Source organism: Phalacrocorax carbo, chromosome 1 (genome assembly GCF_963921805.1).
Source record: "Phalacrocorax carbo chromosome 1, bPhaCar2.1, whole genome shotgun sequence".
Taxonomy (NCBI): domain Eukaryota; kingdom Metazoa; phylum Chordata; class Aves; order Suliformes; family Phalacrocoracidae; genus Phalacrocorax; species Phalacrocorax carbo.
Window position 1 is genome coordinate 150,652,699 of NC_087513.1, and position 19,372 is coordinate 150,672,070.

At 44.1% G+C, this 19,372-nt stretch overlaps 1 protein-coding gene across 1 annotated transcript in view; it reads left to right on the top strand.

Annotated features, from left to right (window-relative positions):
- Positions 1-19,372, top strand: part of SH3RF3 (SH3 domain containing ring finger 3) — a 252,941-nt gene that overhangs the window by 209,379 nt on the left and 24,190 nt on the right. Inside the window, exons 7-8 of the mRNA XM_064439770.1 lie at positions 1,382-1,632; positions 5,674-5,978. Of these exons, the coding sequence (XP_064295840.1) occupies positions 1,382-1,632; positions 5,674-5,978 (556 nt within the window). The remainder of the gene's footprint in view (positions 1-1,381; positions 1,633-5,673; positions 5,979-19,372) is intronic.

A 19,372-nucleotide genomic window follows, 5' to 3' on the forward strand; every position in this document is an offset into this window, starting at 1 on the left:
TTGTTTTTCCTCCTGCGATTTTGGGAGGAGGGGGCATTGGGCAGAGGGGATGGCCATCTTTTGCACTTCCAGACCATATCTTCTAGCCTGTGTTTTAGTCTCTTTCTATCAGAATTTCACTCCTTTGGCTCTTCCCCTTTACACTCTTTTCTTAGGGTTGCTTCTTCTGTCTTTCTTCTCCTCTGAATTGGGCCAGATTGTTCAGCATACTCCTTCTTTCTGATCTTCTCTCTGTGTTCCCACACAATTTTGGGGCCCCAGAAGTTCTCACAGTCGCAACCCCATAGGTTGGTCTTGTACCTTCTCTGTTACCCTCTCCTGCCTTGCTGACCCTGTGCACTGTCTCATTTCAATTTCCACCACCATACTTTGTTCTGCATCATATCCCCTCTGCTGTTCTTTCCTGGAGAAGGACCTTGGCACACGGAGCAGACCTGGAGAGGAGAACAGCACAAAATGATCCCTCTGTTTCATGGCATCTACTGCTGGGGAAGGAAATTACTCAGGAACCTGAGTAAGAAACTCAGAGCTGCTGAGCAGCAGCTGAGTTTGTCCATTGCTGTCCTGTCCTCCCCAGTGTCTGCCTGCCCTGGTCAGAGAGTTTCTAGTTCAGTGGTAAGAGGACCAAGACCTGCTCTAGGCTGATCTCATTGCATATGAGGAAGAGCCTCGTTCCTTCCCTCTGAGGTCTCCCTACCCACGCAGATGAAATACAAACGATGCATACAGTTTAAATGAGCAGTGAAAGAGGGGCCAATTATTGTTTGGATTTCCTTTTCAGTTAGGTCAGCTGCATTCCCTTCCCCTCTGCATTTCCTTAGCAAGTCTAAGGTAGGGCTGGTTACATCGGTAGGGTAAGTGTTCAGGCAAGCCAAGCCCTGCAACGTCTGCTGCTTTTCAGTCACCTTCAACAGCCACACACAGATTTGGTGTTATCCATCTTTTTTTCTCCCTGTGGGGCTATATGCAGGTTTGGTCCTGAGAAAAGATCTCTGAGTCTGTTTTAATTATCACTCCATTAGTGCCTGTAAAACAGCCTCTGGCACGCAAAATGACATTTGGGAGATATCCATTTCTTCTGAATTTAGATTTATGATTTTACTAGAAACTATTTAGACAGAAGTGTAGCTTAAGAAAAAAGTGATCAGAAAAATTACCTTTTCCATTTTTACCCTGCACTTCTTCCCATAGGATAAAGGGGTGAAAACGGCCTCCAGCGTGCTTACAACTGTGTCTTATAAAGATAAATATATGTCTATATCTCAATTTAACACCTGAGAGGGTATCATTAAATCCCCTAACTAACTGGGGGTGCTTATCGGCCTTGTGGTGATATTGTGGTCTCAGCAGCACACTTATGCTGTACTTTGTCTTCATGCAGGGTGCCAGTGGGAGCTGGGCAGGCCAGGAACAGCGGAGCTGGGGGAGCCCCGGCAACAAAAGGACCCCCAGGAGCCATCCACCCCATCGGGGCTGGTCACACCAATGCCACCACAGCTGTCAGACCGGTTGTTCCTATCACTGCGCCTCAGACGCATCCCCAGCTACAGGCGGCCTCTCCGCAGCTGAATAATTGCTTGAGGTTTTCAGCTCAGCAGCCAGCCAGCCAGACCCGCAACGCCATGCAGATGGGTATGTGCACACCCGCCGGTGCCTCTTGCCCTGCGTCGGTGGGATTGATGTCATACCCCTTGAGTGCAAGCCCCTTGAATCTGCCCGACCCTGCAGCTTGCTTTCTCGTTTTAGTCACAGCTCAGTCAATGTGGAATAGAGTATGTTTTATTTGCTTGTAATATTTATGGGCTTCTATTGATCTCCAGGAGCCACGTTGTGTTTATCAGATTGTTCTGTTGCTACAGCTGAAATAGATTATAGTGTTTACAAATATTTATACAATTTATCTGAGTGAAAGCAAGCACCCTGCATACTGAGGAGATTAACAGTTCTGGGTCCGGTTGGCTTGCTGACAGGAAAATACTGCCCTTATCTCAGAGCAAGTAACACACGACTTAAAATTAAGAAGCATTTCATTGGGCTTCAGGGATGAAAGGTATTTATTAGGCAGAACGGGACCCGGTGTTAGTGATAAAACAAAAGATCTGAAAAATACTGCCACCTTTCTGAAATGAGAATAAGAGCTTCTCACACCAGGGGGCCTCTGTTCTTCCTACATTCCCCTTCTGATGTAAAGCACAATTTTCTAGAGTACAATTTATTCCCCTTTCCCTGATGTTAAACAGCTCTGATGTTGAATAAAGTAAAAGTAAACCCTGTGGTGGAACTTTATGGCAAAATTTAAAACATTTTGTTTCTGATATTTCATAGGGATGTGAGCCATTATGTTTACAAAGGCAGATCAGTAAGGACGTGACTGCTGAGAACTGAGGTCTTAGATACAAAACAGAGGAGGCACAAATGAGAAATACACTGAGGTGTAAGTCACGGAATCATACCTTTTGAAGCCAGAAGGCACCATTATGACTTTCTAATCTCACCTCCTACACAGTCCAGACCAAAGGGAAGAAAACATAATCAAATACATGTGAATCTGAACCTCGAACAGTGCAGACTCCTCTGCTCAGCAAACAATGGCAGGACTTTACATGGCATCCATGTCACTCTGGGGAATAATCGATTTATCCTCTTTTTGTCTAGTTCAGAATGTGCTGCTTTCCCCTCAAGTCACACCCTTCCAAAAGCCCTTCTGCTGCCACAGTGCAAAGGCAGAAATGTGCCCTCTGGCACAAGGCTCTCAGGAAGCATTTGGGTGCTCCTGGTGCCTCCTGTGCCCATGCCAACAGGCAGATGAACTCCCCTGAAACAGAGGTGATGGATCATTTTGCCCCATGCACCTGGCATGCCCCACACCTTCCTTCCACAGCGCTGTAGTGCTAGACCTCCAGCCCCTTTCCTGATTTAAGATTGCTCCTCCAGGTCACTCTGACATCTTAAAGTGCCAAGGAGTTGGCAGGCAGGGTGATCCAGGGACCACAGAGCTGCTCCAAAACCTCTCAAGGGGCGAGTTCTCCAGCCCTTCCAGGAGGTTCATGAGATTGTTGTTTTAGTTAAATAAATCTTTGCCAGGATAAATAAAGGAAATTTTTCATTATTATCAGTATTGTTCTCCATAATAGATGTCCTCACCGGCACTCTGTGGACCAGAGCCCCTCAGAAGGTCTCCGTAGTCCTGTAGGGCAGGGCAATGCACACTGCCTTTTGGAAAAGCTTTCCAAGAGAGGCAAGCTGGCACAGTATTCAAATCACATTTCTGTTGGCTTGCAATATACATGAGTAACAAATCAATTTTGCACAAGGCCACTAATGTAGGAATACACCCAAAATGAAATATGAGTGGTGTAGAACAAAAATAGCCTTCAGTGAGCATTGCTAATTAATAGCATGTTTGATGCAGCACGGTCCAGATCCAGAGATCCCAGTGCAAAGGCATACATTGTAACAGTAAGCAGATGAAATTACAGAATAAAATGTGAGAGCTCTGCTCAAAGTTTATTTTTCTCAGGCCATTTATTTTCCTGTTTCTCAAGTTTTCTGTTTCCTTTGTGTCTGGAAACACTGAGTCCTACAGGAAAGAAGTAATATACCTAATAAGATTATCAAATCAGTCTTCTGCATCCAGGTACATGCAGTGAAATTCCATTGTTGTGCTTTCCCTATAAATTTAGGAAGGCTATTGCTCCCCACAACCAGTAGTTCAAAACCTTGACCCTGCAAGCTTAACCATCCTGGAAAATCAGATTTCTGGCAGCAGTGGTTGCTCATCACACAGGTTCTGAATGGGAAAATCAGATGGAGGGAATCACTTCAAGATAACCAGCGGTGCCCAGTCTGGGTCTCTGGAAAGGAATTACACTTTCCAGTATATGTTCTTGGTAATCCATGGAGGGGGAAATGGTAGCTAATACTAAGAATAGGCTTGAAAGTGTGTGTAATAACAATTTTTAGGCTCTTCCTCATGCTACATGGTAAAATCACATCAAGTTTAAGACTAGTTAACTATAGTTTGGTTGATTTGCTATGAGGAACATTAATAAAAAGAGCTGTTATAGAGTCAGGGAGTTAGTTACTGTGAGAGAGAATCATGTAAACTTCGGAGGTGCTAATCTGATGGTCGCTGGTCCATCATGTTCAGTATCGCTTCAGATAATATGGCATAAGGCTGGGGAATGAAATTCCCTCCTGGCGGGAGTACTCAGCTGGTGTAGTGAGTATGATTAATGGCACTCCTTACTGTTTCAATCCCTGGTAATGGGTGCTGCTGTTAACCATAGAAATGGGAAATATTCGTTTGAGTTGTTCTAGCATTGTTGTTTAGTTATAGATTGCGTGAACTCCAGCTGGTCCTAGGTAAAAATGCATCCTTCAGATGAATTTGTAAGAAAACCACAGATCAGAGTGGGTCAGAAATTTTCCAGAAAAATGCTTCTTTGTCAAAGAAAAGCTGATTTGTTGAACTCAAAGTTTTTGTCAGGAACTGATGTAGGACTTCAGCCATGAAGCTGTCCTGGGTCGGGTTGCAAAGGGAATAAACAGCTGCCCAGAGCTGTTCTCTGCAGAGGACAACAGTGCAGTGGCTGGATCCTATGTTTTCGCATCCCGGATGAATGTCCTGACCAGAATAGAGGCTATTGTGGGGTGAGTGAGTAGGTTGTGCTCAGAAAAACGTTCAAAGGCCCAAATTTTGCACTGAGGCAGAACTAAACCAGATTATGAAACCTTGAAAACATTTGTGAAATGGGCATTTTCCAGTCAGTCCTATTACTGAATTGTTTAAGAGAGGGAATGTCTGAGTGTGGACTTGGCTTCTGGTCTGTACGTACTTGAAGTGGAGCTGGATGTAGGTTACACCTAAGCAATCAACCAACCTGGAAGTCAAAGGCAACACCATCATGGAATGAAACCTGGAGCTTGTCACACTTTTTGCAACACGAGGCATGCAACAGGCTCCCAAATCCCCAGAGAGCTGACGTAGGCAGTGTGTTGCGGTCACCATTAAACAGACGAGTGCTAATTCCTGGTTCCAAGTGCTTGTAGGCAGGGTTTGCTCAGCAGGGGCAGCAAGACTAAAAGGCACTGCATAGTCCCTTAGGTACTTTGCTGCCAGAGACGAGGCTCAGCTCAGAAATCCTCCAGTGGATTCCTGCTTCATTTATCTTGTGGAGCACAGTGATGCAGAGTTGATCATTTTGTTAGGGCTGAAACAAGAAACCTTCCTCTGTAATTGCCGTCTGCGAGGTTGGCGTGGATCATCTGGGATAAGCCTTTAGGTCCCATGTTGCATTGCTCCAAAACCTATCAAGTTAGGAGGGGATCGTGGAGGTTCGGAAAACAGCTCGGCTGGAACGAGAAAAAGTATTTTAAAAACATAGTAGGCTTTTTATTTATTTGCAGGCATGGGCAGGGATCGTCAGGCTGTTCCTCATTCACATCACTAGGGAGGACCAACCATTTCAGTGACTCCAGACAGACCTTTCACACCCAGGAGGGGGATTTCTAGGATTTAGAAGAAAACACTTGAAGGCTGATATATCCTGGGTTAAGGTTAAGAGCTCAGCTCTCTGTCAGGCCCTGGCACCTTGTGGCAGCAATGGCCACTGAAGGGTCAGGCCTGGCAGTGCACGGGGGACTTAACCATGCTTTGTCCTACCTCCACAGCTCACCCCCCGGTGCCAGCCCCGGACCGGCCCACAGCCACAGTCTCACCCCTGCGGACACCCAGCTCGCCCTCCCGCCTGCCAGCGGCAGCCATCCGGCCTCACCCCACCATCTCCCCACAGCACAGCCACCAGCCGCCCGCCCCAGGGACCCGGCCCCTCATCCCCCTCACCTCCGCCGCCGCCGCCATCACCCCACCCAATGTCAGCGCAGCCCACCTCAACGGCGAGGTGGGCAGTGGGCCCCTGGGTGGCCCTGTCACCCCCGGCCCCACCAGCAAGGCTGAGGAGAGGAAGAATGAGAAGGTAAGGGACGCCGTGCCCCGCGCTGTGCCCCGCGCTCCCGCCGCCTCTCCGTCCCATGGGGCTGTTGACGAGCGAAGCTGCAGCTGCCCAGGAGGGTGGAAGCTGGTTTTCATTGCCTACCAGCTTTGGCATCCTCGTCTCACATTATTTTCATGCTTCATCCTTTCCCTCTCCACCATCCCCAGCGTTGCTCTCGCGTTACCCACTCGCGAGAGGGAAACACGGTTGAGCCACTAATGTGCTGAATTTGTATGTTTCTCCCAATGATCAACACCTGGATCTGCAAATTTGCAGTGGTGCAGAAAGGTGTTACAGTGGGTTCTTGGCCATCGAAACCAGATGGCCAAGTCCGAAGCTGTCTGCTTCACTATGTGGAAGATGCTGATGGTGGTACCAGCCCCGGGCAGGTGCCACCGGCATAGTAAAACACTGGCTCTTGAGCAGCAGGAGCTGTTGTACTGCTCCAGAAGCATCTCAGTTTCTTGCAGAAACTTTCGCTGCAGTGACACAGCCAAATGCGGAGAAGAGAATTAAATACAGCTCATTGGGATGTAGGTACAATGCACTTATGAGCCAGCAGTGGGAGTGATAGCTGAGTGCCTGTCCCTTGTCCACCTTGCTAAGGAAAGCAAGCATAGAGAGCTGCTTCAAGCACCCAGCCTTTTAGGTTCTTGGCAAATATTTTGCTTTTACCAAATGTTCACATTTTGTTAACAGTTCCTATTTATCAATGTTGAGGGTTATGTCTGTACTGTGTAGTAGAGCCTGCTGATATTAACTGCCTGCTGGAAGCAAGATCCTGGTTTTTATCTGAGTAGAAGGAAGAGATGTGGGGGCCTGCTTTTACTTTGGACCTGCAAAAAAAATCCTTTCCATATGTTCCCCAAGCTTTTCTGCGGTGACAGGCACATATGGGGTAAATATCTACTTTGTACATGGTAATGCTGAGGTTGCAGGTCTCTCAAGTGGTCAGGGTCACAGATAACCCCTAGTTTCACAAGGTACAGAATACAAGTTTTAAAATCCTTTCCTTAATCCTGTCATGAATTTTCTCTGAGAACCTTTCAGTGAAAGAAGAAGGGTGTAGAAATTCTGTCCTGGATGTGAAATTTAGGTACTTGTTTACAAAGAATGACTTCCACATGTGCATCAAGAGTGCATGCTGTGCAAGCAGAACAATACCTGCTACTTCTGCAAGCCCAAGGAATTGTATGGTATTTGGCAGAAGGTGGTAGATCTGCATGTTACCTCAGGCTTATTTAATATTGCCTACAACATATCATGCTATTCTATAGGTCTGTATATTTTAATTCAAGTAGGACTGCACACTGAAATTTCCTAGTCAAAATTATATCAAGTCCCTTCCTAAGATACTGGTTAACCTTTCCCAAACAGTTACAGATTTAAGTTACTGAATTTGGATGCAGGGAAGTAAAGTTACGGGGGTTTCAAGCTCCATGGATGAAGGGGAAAAGCAAATAATAAACTACATCATTGCAATGAGCATTGCCAAAGACCAGTTCAGTTCCTGAGGAGTATCAGAGAGAAGTGACAATAAATATTTTCACCTCTGACTGGATTGGATGGTGCATAACTGCCCTGGGTTGAACAATATATTCCTGAATCTCCTCTGTGTCATATTTCACTTTCATTTTAGAGAGATCTGAGTTAATGATGCTTCCTTTCCTTTTAGAAGTAGTGACTGATGTTTGGCCAGTTAAGTTGTGTTCCTGTCCTTTGCATAAACCCAAATATTTCTTTGAAGCAGTTGAGAGCTTGGATAATGCCAGACTAAAAGTCATGTAACTATTCAAAATGGAATTTGTGAGTCAGAACTGGAACCATATCTGGAACCACACTTGGTATTTCCAAAGTGGAGGCTGGTTGGGCAGGTTTGTCAGTAAATAAGGAACAGTCATAACACTCAGAAGGAATATCTGTGGAGAGAGGCAATAGCTGTTATCAGTATACCTGATAGGAAAAAACAGACAAGTCCAAGGGGCAAAAAACATAAGCAGGGACATAACTAGCAAACTGCCAGATAAGCAAAGATCGGAAGCAATTTATCTGAGTTCAGTTTCATTATATTAATCAGTCAGGTACTTTGAGATTAAAGGAACAGAGGGGATGTTAGTAAGAGGAGCGGTAATAAGGTCTTCAGCTCTGCTGAACACAGGACAGAATAAATGCACAGGTAATTATCTCCTGAGAAACTGAGATTAGTAAGTTGTGTCTAAGGTAAATTGTAATGTGCCATAAAATTAGCATTGTTGGAATCAACAGTTTTTGGTGTTCCATCAAATTATTAGTTTTAGTCCCTGTTTAGTCTTTCCAGTTTCTATTATAGGATTCCCTTGAGGATGAGGGCTGAATGATCAGAGGGAGAATGGCTGGTTTGGGAAACATTCTTTTGTTATTAACGACATTTTTCTTTCACACACTGATTGTCAGTGTGAGTTCACTACAGTACAGAGGGCACATGGAGGAAGAAGTAGTTTGCATTTGGGGAGGAACATGCTGAGGATCCATTGGTTTTCACAGTTCTGTTGTAGAAGGCGTTTATTCTGAGGTCTGTGGAGGTAAATTGCAAATTTTGCATTTATCACTCTGACATAATCAGATATGTTGGTCCTTGGGAAATTTTCTTCAGATGATAAGTTTAGCAAGGTTGGTTGGCTGCTTGAAGGCTGGGCTGAGAGATAGCAGGAAAAAGTATTTTAAGATATGATCTTCTGCCAATTTATGTTTTATTATTTCCCACCTAGATTCCACTCAAGGATACTAAATGTGACATCAGGGGGCAGCTGCTGTAGTGAGTCTGTGTGTGCTATTTGGGTTGCTTGTTCCAAGACAGAATTGTCTTTACCTTGGGAACAGCCTTGCTGAGTGTACTGGTGAGGTCGTCATTACTAATGCTTTCCTCTGTGCAAATGTTTATATGCCAATATCACAGGTTCCTGTTGGTATGCAGCAGTCACATGTAGGCGCATCTCCAGATTTCTCTAAAATCAAGGGTCTCCAATCCCAATCTTTACTTGTTTCCTTGTGGTTTAAAGGCAAGTGGCAGAAATAATCCTAAGGATTATGGTCTTCAGCTCAGCACGGATGTTTTTCTTGCTCATCTTCTATTAATATAGTAAATAAATCCTTAGCTCTATTTTTTATGTCTCTAGTTCTCTACTTCAGCTTATTTCTTGAAGGTCTTGATCCAGACTTCCAAACCTGCAGGTGAACCTTGGCACCTACATTCATTTAGACACCCTAATAATAGTGTCTTACTGTCATACTCCTGCTGACTTAACCAGGGGGCTAAAATACAGTCTTCACTTGTCAGTATGCACCTACCCACTGAGGATCCTATCTGCAACTGGGCTTGTGCTCTGTTTCTCAGCTCTTTGACCAGCCTCCTGTCTGCTTAGGGAACAGTTTCAAAGCTGTTCTCCTTCACCAGCTGCTGGTGGTAGCTGATGAAAGACTGAGCAATAGATAGTGCTTAAGTCCACTGTGCAATGGTGCTCGAGAAGTGCTCAGGCAGCCAAGAAGGCTTAGAAGTATAGCACTTGAAAATCAAAGCTGTTTCAGTGCTATACGGATGGAGTACAAAGCAGCAGGAAAGGCGGCTCACGCAGAGGTAGCACAGACAGTACAGGAATAACAAGTCAGGGACTGAATAAAGGCAAGGGAGCATGGCAGAAGTCAAAGAGGTGACCAGTGGTCAGGGCAGCATAGGAGAGAGAAGAGCATTAGCAGCTGCTGGGAGATATAGCAGGGGGCACTGGAGAAGGGGTGCCAGTGGGGAGGGTGGAGGGGGAGGGTGCCATGTAAAGCGCATGGGGAGGGGTCCTGAAACAGGAAGGCTGGAATATAGGGGCTGAAATTTATCTAAAAGCAGTGGAAGAGAGTAAGGTGTAAAGGAATCTCCTTCTTCTTTTTCTCAAATATTTCCCACTTGAGGCCAATTCTTCTTCTTTTCCAAGAAGGAGGTTACCTTCCCCAGAAGGAAACTAACAATTCTCCCCCAAAGTCACTCTATTCCAGTTTAGGAACAGGAGTGTCCCAAAGACATCACGGGGACAGGAGGGAGGTAAACAGAGAGCAAATGGGGAACACTCCATTTCCTTTAAGGGTAGTGGGTGGTATCAGGGCTCCTTTGAGCTCTCACTTCATCATTTGCTAATAAAGTCTGCACGTGTAACCATCTGAAACTCGGAGAATTCAACCCCAGTTCCTGAACCTTCTGAACAGCTGAAAGAAAGGGATGAAGATCCCAGCTGTGGAATGGAAGCAAACCCTGCGTTTTGGGTATTTTTAAAATGGGGACCCTGCTTTTGCAGTCATGATGAGCACTGCCCAAGTTCAACTGGTAGATTACAGCTGAGAGCTTGTAATTATAGCATGACTCCTGCTTTGACCTCAGTCAATTTTTGCTATAATAGTTTCTGCTGTACATAATCCAGGCTGATGCTTAATACCTCTGAAAAAACCACTTGTTTGAATGAATTAATGCATTTCTCATTAAATGTGCTCCTCGTTACGTTAATCAAATCAAGCAAATCATGCTGGGTGGTTTGACCACTGTAATTAAACTTTCTTTAAAATCCACTCATTTGGCTTTTGATAAGGATTTTGATTAAACTCTTCCAAAATGTCTAGCCCAATATCTGCTTAAGAGGAAAATAAGAGCTTGCAGTAGTGAGCAAGCCATTAATTCATCACTGAGTTACACAAATTCCTTACTGTTTTACCTAGCCAGAGTATATAGAAATATTTGAATATTGGCAATGTAAAAATAAATGTTTCTTAAAAGTGCACTGAGAGAACAAATCTCTTTGCAGCTTTAAATTTAGTAACTGTGTCCCTGGAATATATAGAGGATCTTGATAAGCGAGTCACACCAAATGGGAAAATACACTGGGCCGCTGTTTACTGACGTTAAGATAGCAAGAGACACATCTTCAGAAAATTACTTTGAACATGCACCAGCAGTTTTGCGTGTGAAGATTGAATCAGTAAACATCTGTCTGTTCTCACCAGTGCCACTCACTTTCTCAAATATCAGTCCTTCTGCTCAAAATAGCTGCATTCCTCAAATGATACAGTATGTTTGGCATGATCCTGGTGTAAGGACTACATTACAAAATAGAACAAGCCAAGGCCTGTTTTCTGGCCCTGCAAGTGTCCCTGCATGACTTGCATCCACACTTCTAAGCTTTCTTCTCTGCCCAAAATAGGGTGACTGCATCCAGACTGCTTATTGAGAACAGTCCTGGTACGTGGTGTGGCCCAGACCCTGCCTGTACATTGTCCTGGGAGATTGTTAGTTCATATAAGCCAAACCCACAATGGTTAATGGATGTGGACCAGGGTTTGATGCTAAATCCTGGCCTTGTTTTATATGGCAGTGTAGACATCACCAGAGACACTTCCCTCTCCACCACTCCCCTTTTCTGCCAGTGCCTTCCCCTGCCTCCCCCTAATTTTCAGCCCAGTGCCCACCAGGCAATGTCCCTCAGTGCAGACCTCCTACCTGCACGCTTAGTTGCCCACCCTGGCTTTACGTAGGGTTGGAGACTAGATCAAAGGCTCTTTGAAAATTTGGCTTTGTAAACTCTGAGATGCTCTTTGACCTTGGTTCACATTACACTGTCTGTTTAATCTGTCTGTTGGTAGAACTGAAAGTGCCTGAAGGACCTGACCCTACTTGGTAGCGAACTTTCAGTTTTGACTTACTAAGTGTTGGTCTCTGCATTGCAGCTTCTTCTCATATTAACTTGTCCCTGAGTGAAAAGTGTTTGTTATCACTTCATATCCACTAAAGAAATTTAATTCCTTATCCAGAAAATGGAAGAGCGGTCTCAGAAGTGAAGCGTTGAGCACTTGCAAGGACTTTGTAGATATAAAATGACATGACAAAAATAGTGGTCACCCTGGGACAAGTAAAAGAAGCTAAGGACAGAGTTGATGAAAGTAGATTTTTCAGACGCAAAGTCAATATGACTGACCCTGAATTTTTGGAAGAGGAATTCAGTCTTCCTAGCAGATATGAAATGATTTAATATTTTTCACTTTGTAACTGGTTCACCTAAGAAAGCCCCCTAAGTTGTACAGGTATGAAACGGGATGATAACAACTAAGTGACTGAATGATAGCAGCACAAGACATAAGAATCAACAAATTGCACAAAAAACAGAAGAGCCTGGTTTGAATTCTTAGAATAAGTGTATCAAAATATAAAAAACATTAAGAGGAAGCAACATTGGAATAGTAATGTAAAGTTTTACTTGAAAAAGATAAAGTTCTGTAACGCTAATTTAGTTCTCTATAAGGCATCTGAGTTGATCCGGGAGCCACCAACACCAATATTTCACCGACCATTTTCAGGGTCACATTTGACTTTTCAGTTTAACATGTGTTCCAGTTTGTCCTTTGATAAGGATGCTTTAATCTGGAATATTTTAGTTCAGTTTTCTCAAGACTTGTGCACAGAATACATACTGTTAATCCATTTCCTCTCAACAAAGGCGAGGAGGCTGTCTTCATCAGAAATAAGCCACTGCTTCCCATGCTCGAGAAAGCTCATCTTGGCTCTGTGACCAGCAAGTGATTCACCAGAAACTTGGCCAGGGAGTGGAAACCTCTTTTTCTGGTCATGTGAATTCAGGCCACAAAGTTCTGCTTTAGGGCAGAAAACTCGTGCTTAAAATCTCTCCAGCACCTTTTCCTTCGTTGTTAGAGTTCAGTTTGAAAGGACAAAAACCTGGCAACTCACTGATGAATATTTTAAGGCTGGCAAATAATCCAGCCAAAAGCACGAGCCCCAGCTGTCAAAACACAGAAAACTTCAGCTTTACAATAAAACAGATTTCTGTTATTTCTGACTGGCTAAGATTCTTTTGCTTAGATCAAGGGCAATAAGCCATTGATCAAAATTTCTTTTTCTTCTTCACATTTTTGATGTTAGGAAATGCTTTCAAACTCCCCACAGATATTTCAAGTGTTGACTTTGCTGCCAAGCAGTCTCCGAAAGCTGTTCCTCTTCTCTCTCCTCTCCCCCCGCCTCTGCTTATCTGCCTCATAGTGCTGTCACAGGATTTCTCAAGTGTCCGTGGTGGATTTCTCTAACACCATTTCGAGTGGTTCTGTGCTGCATTCTGCAGGGGAAGTGGATCCAGGGGAGGTGAGGATGGAGAGTGCTTTAGCTTCAAGAGGAAATTCAGTTTATCTATTAACTGGAGACAAAGCTGTTTGGATGCCAAGGCTCAGCATTCTTCTGGCACCTGTAGAGACCTAATTTTATAACACAGAGGACCCACAGGCTTTTACTAAATCCTTGGTGCTGCTTGGGGAAGAAAGTAGAACTGGCAAAAGAAAGAGCATGCAAGGGAGCGCTGGAAGCAGAAGGCTGGAGGCGTGTGTGTGCGCGAGTGCGTGTGCATGTCTGCGTGTGAGCATCCCGGCACTGGCGTTCCCATGGCATTCCCCTGCCTGCAGAAGGAATCACGCAGGACCAGATGGCTGGATGGGGCCAGGCTGTGGGAGGGGATGGCAAGCATCTCCTTGGATTAGTCGGGTGAAATGTAAGCACTCTTGTGGTATCGGTGGGAGACGTTGACACGTTCCGGCTGTTGAGGAATCACAGGGACCAATCCCCACCCCAGACCGCACAACTCTGCAGCTGAGCATCCCATCACAGCTTCTGCCCTCTGCCTGACCTGTTCCTGAAAAGCTTGGTTTGATACATTAAGCTCCCAATTCCCATGCACAGGTGAAAAGAAATCAGAGTGCAAATGCAGTGTCTGTCCCTGTCCTCCAGTTTCTGCCTTGGAGCAATAACACATAGAGCTGTAATGGGGCTGCCACTGCCCCACCGCTCCCAGGAAGGCAGCCATGCAGGATGAAACCATTGCAGCAGAAGAACACCAGTAAGAAGCTGGATGCCTTGAAAACAATGAAACAGCTTGCAATGTGTCAGAGTTGGTGGCATCTTGGCCTCCCACGTACCCAGGACTCATTTGCTTTCCTCAGTGGTTTTCCAAATATGAATTCATGAGCCAGTAAGTCTTAAACCACCAAGAGGCAACAGAGATTATTCACTGAGACACAAGTATCTCAAGTGCCAATGCAGTTGTTTTATGGAGACAAAGTTTGAACTTTCCTGTGAAAATTTGCTGTAATCAGCTTTTCAGTGCCCATGCTTCTTTTTTCAGTCACACAGTTACTGCTCTTTTTCCTTGCTTTTCTCTCTAGTTACGCATAATGGGTGGGTTAAAATATCTATTGTCAATGCAGAAATACTTAAGTAAGCTCTGTTAGAAGAATTACATAAAGTAAATGAAATTGCAGTTTCAGACAAACATCAGTACTGTAGGAGCAGCAGGTTATAACAGACAACAGATATCTGCAGCGTGCTTCTGTTTTTATCATGTAACTCAAGGGCATAACCAAGTTATAGCAAAGGGTTATTTATCTTATTTTGTACATTTCTGTTTATTTTTCATCTTGCAGTAGCAGCAGAAGGATTCACAAGCCCTCAGCTTTTATTTTGCCAAATGGTACAGCCACTTTAAAGTCAGCCTGGGTTGTTATTTTTGACTGAATGTCTCAAGCATCTAGTAATTCCCTTCAGACCAAGTCAAGACATGGAGTCAGTGCTGGTCTCTGAAGGACTGAAAAAAAAATGCTCTCATTATGCCCTCTGGAGAAAAGATCAGTCTCAGGAATTCGAAAGTACATCATGCAAAAGTTGCTTTTCAGACACTACTTCTGCAGGCTGCCTGTAATCAATTAATATAGGGTGTCAAGCAGTCAACCTTTTAAAAACCAATTCATTATAAAAGCAGAACTCAACCTGCCTCTTTGCTTCTTTGCATGTATTTTGTTTGGTTCATATTCACTGGTATGTTTCTGTAAGAGTACAAAAGCTAAAATATTAACCTTCACTCACAGCTCACTGTATTCAGCACACTAGCAGCAGACTGGCATTGGGCTTCATCACCAGATACCCCAGGGAGAGAAGAAGTAATTTAATGTGATTCTATGGCCAACTTATTTTGCAGTCAAGTAGATTTCCTGTACTGTATTTTTCAGTCCCAATTCATGATCAGTTCAGAACTGGTATATTTTAAAATGGAACTAGCTGGCTTTTTTGATGACTTCAGAGATCTCTATTCTCTCCTGTACAACATCATGTTATTCTTCGCATCTTAAGTTTTGAGACAGAAAATGGGGGAGGTCAGGCAGGCAGATCCTATCAACATGATGGTGCCTGCTGTGGCAAGGGAAATGCACAAAGTAGGCTTTGATCAGGACATAAAAGAGAGAACTGATTTTCCAACTTTTTAAATTTTGCTGGACAGGGTTTATATCCAAGCCAGATACTCCTGGTTCGCAGGCTTAGATGCCACCTGGCTGAGAGCTACAGTTGGCCAGCAGGGAAAGTGACACAGAGAAGGTAGGAAGGATGGTGGCCTCACAAGCCTGGGATGGGTTTCCATTCACCAGCCGTGAGAAAGTCAGGTATACGCCAACTACCCACCATAGATGTCTGTCTAACTTTTCTTAAAATCATTCAATTAAGATCATTCCGTAACTTCTCTGAGAAATCTATTCCATCCTTTCATATTCCTAGGGCCAGAAAACTCCCTATTATCCCTCTTGAACCTTTTATGCTTACAAATGAATCTTGCTTCTTCATGTCCTGCTTATCAGCTAATCAGCTTTCTCCTGACAGCCTTCCATGTATTAGCGAAGAAATGTGTTCAGGCCTCAAGAATTATTTTCTTTCAACCTCACTGAGCCAGTTCCGAGTCTGTATTCACAGGTAATGCTCCCTAGGCTTCTGATTACACTTTCAGCTCTTCACTGGGCAGTCTTCAGCTTGCTGGGTCTTAAAAAGCAGTCCCCCAGAGTGGAGTTCTGCTGAGACCTTGTTAGTGCCAATTAGGATGGAATAAGCACTTTCCGTGGCTTACATATAAGATGCTGTTAGTATGTTTCCAGATGAAGTTCGCCTTTTTCGCAGCAGCATCTTGACTCATGCCCAGTGTAACTTCCATTTCCCGTTTTTTGCAGAGCTGCTGGCTGGTCAGTCACTCCTCATTTTGCATCTGTGCATTTGATTTCTTCTTCCTAACAGTGGCATGTCATGCTTGGTTTTGCAGATTTCACCATGGTGATTTGGGATCATTTCTCCATTTTAGGAAAATTGTTCTGAATTCTTACCCTGTTTATCCTTCTGTTGTGGGTTAACCCTGGCAGGCAGCTTAACCTCACACAGCCACTCACTTACTCCCCGCCACAGTGGGATGGGGAGAGAATCGGAAGGGTAAAAGGGAGAAAAGTCATGGACTGCGATAAAGACAGTTTAATAGGTAAAGCAAAAGCTCTGCATGCAAGCAAGGCAAAACTAGGAATTCATTCACTACTTCCCATTAGCAGGCAGGTGTTCAGCCATCTCTAGGGCTTCGTCATGTCTAACGGTTACCTGGGAAGACAAACACCACCATTCCAAACGTCCCTCCTTCCTCCTTCTTCCCCCACCTTTTATTGCTAGGCATAACATCATATGGTCTGGGATATCCCTCTGGTCAGCTGGGGTCAGCTGTCCCAGCTCTGTCCCTTCCCAGCTTCTTGTGCACCCCCAGCCCACTCACTGGTGGGGCAGCACAAAAAAGTCCTTGATGCTGTGCTAGCACTGTTCACCAGTCACTAAAATGGGGTGTTCTATTACTCTTGTGTGGTCACAAATCCAAAACATAGCACCATATGAACCACTATGAAGAAAATTAACTCTATCCCAGCTAAAACCAGTACACCTTCCAACTGCTTGCAGACTTAATCAGCTCAATGCCTGCTGCTCATGTTAGAAGTGCACCCTCTAGCTCACCTACCAAGTAATTAATGAAAAGATTGACTAGCACAAGCACTGAGACAAGCCTTGTTGGTACCTATTTGAAATGCCCACTTGGTTTGACAGAAAATCATTAACTGGAAAACATTGCAAAGCAATTGGTAGTATCTGGTTATCTGCAGTTTGAGTTCCTGCATGTATGCTGCTGACTTAAAAATTTTGAGGGAGAGTGCAAAACTGGAAGGGACCCCTCTACCACACATATTGCCATCCTAGCAGGAAGAAGTTGAAAGAACAAACTTGTGCAGGATATTCATCGTATTGCCTGCTCTGTTGTGGGAAGATTGTCAGATACATCAAAGTAATCATAGTACAGGAGCTTGAATAGAAGTTGTGATTGCTTAACTAATGGACTACTAATTCTGTTATCTTTATAGACAGAGACATTCCAATCAACCATGATCAAACTGAAAACAAGACAATTCTAAGTCAATGTTTACCCACGCTGTTTTGCTAAAATGAAAAGAAGAAAGGCTGTCAGTTTGTACAGACCATCAGTCGCTCAACCACTGCAGTCAAGGGGAAATCTTCCTGACCTGTTATCTGACTTGTATAAAGGGGTTTTCATCTTTATCTATGGTAGGCAGGCTCGGAGATGGACTATTATGACAAAGCTGTCATTTCTGCTCCAGTGCACTAGTGATTTTATCCTTATATAGTTTCCATCATTTTCACATGTAAGGTGAATGTGACCAAAATCTTCGCAGAGATATTTTGAGCTTGAGTGTTACAATTGACTGCTTCTTGATGTTAGTAGGCAGGATCCACCTTTGATTTCAGGTCACACTGGCCTCTTCTGCATCAGTCAACTAGCTGGCAGAGCAAAGAGGAATACACTGTATATATGTTGTTGTTGCTAATTATTTCCGTAGCAGTCACATGTGAAAACACCAACCAGAAGTCACTGCCTCATTGTGTAGCATGCTCCAGACAAGCACCAAATGAGCCATTCATGTCCAGAGACCTCTTGAGGCTACAGAAGTGAATACGTGCGTAACCCATGTGAGATGCCATGCATTGGCTGCACCACTGAACGTATCCTACTACCAACTTGGATGTAAATCAAGTCTTCGGATGTCTTGGGTTACCCAAATCAGCTTAAGCCTGACATTTGAGTTAACGTGTTTTGTCTCACACTTGGAGTGGGCTGAGGAAATGGAGAGTATTGGCTTAGGTGGCACACGTGACAGGTGGTAATTAATTAAATCAGTGCAACTCAATTGCTCTTAATTATAGGGTCATACCTACAGGTCATGTGTCAGGGAAGAAAAAGTGCATAAAACAGACAAAGGAAGGGAAGATAGAATGGAGGGCTAGGATTACAATGTAAAACCAGGCTTAGTGCAAAAGGAAAAATAGCCACGGTGCTATTGACCCTCCTTCCCTACTTATACCCTAGTTGTTCCCTTTGGTTAGCTGCATTTTTCATTTATGATATTTCTTGCTCAGTTCTTTAATTTAAGAAAGATAATTTTATACTCCTAAAGACCTGACTTTAGCATAAAGGTATTGGGAATTTTTTTTAGCAAATGGTCTATGATGGCTCTGTTTTTATTTTTTAAATAATAAAAAGACAAAACTAGGGAAAAAGATTAAATCCAATTTTTGCTGAAGAGAGGATGCTCTTATTACAAATACTGCCAGGGTTCAAGCAGCTTCTAGCAAGGCTTTTGCTATTGCAAAGCTTACTAGTAATTACAACCCAAGTGTTGTGACATTTAGAAAGCCACTGTGCCTTGGCCACTTTATCAAAGAAATTGTCATTTACATGCCTGGGCATTCCTCTGACACTGACAGCCACTTACTTTGCAATCCTTTAAAATTATTCTGGGATTCTTTCTTCATTTTAAAATATGAGCATATGTTATCAATTTGTCCCTATAAGAGAAAAGGACTTCAACTACCTCAGTGTGTCCCAGGAGTAAACATAGTGGACTGAAAATGCCTGTAGCGCAGCTGACAGGGGAGGTTGCAGAAACCTCAGCTGCTTTCCGTGCAAAGCTTATGCACCATAATAATTCATCACACCTCAGTGCACCAGACAGCAGCTCTGTCCCCGTGCTGTGCTGCCGGGTGCAGTGAGGCCTGCGATGCCCATGGATACAGAGCACCTGGGACTGCAGGCACTCCCATGGCTTCTGGGAGGATGAGCTTCCCCTTACTCCCAGAAAAGAAGCCATTGCTCAAGCATATTAGTATATCTCTTCTTGATGCCTTGTTTGAGACACACTTTCATGATGGCAGGAGGGATCAGGGGCAAGGCCTGATTTTTTTTATGCATTAAATACATTAGGAACTGTTTCTCAGATGCTCAGATTTGATGCTGTGTGAGCTGCTGAAACTGGAGGGTAGCCTTCAAAAGGGCGAAATTTTCATGCTCATGGCTTGGATGGTGTCAAGGCCCTGTTTCTACAATGCCAGACCATCTGAGAACCATCAGGGCCCCTCTTGCTCCCATCCCTCACCTGGTCCAAGCTGCCCCAGT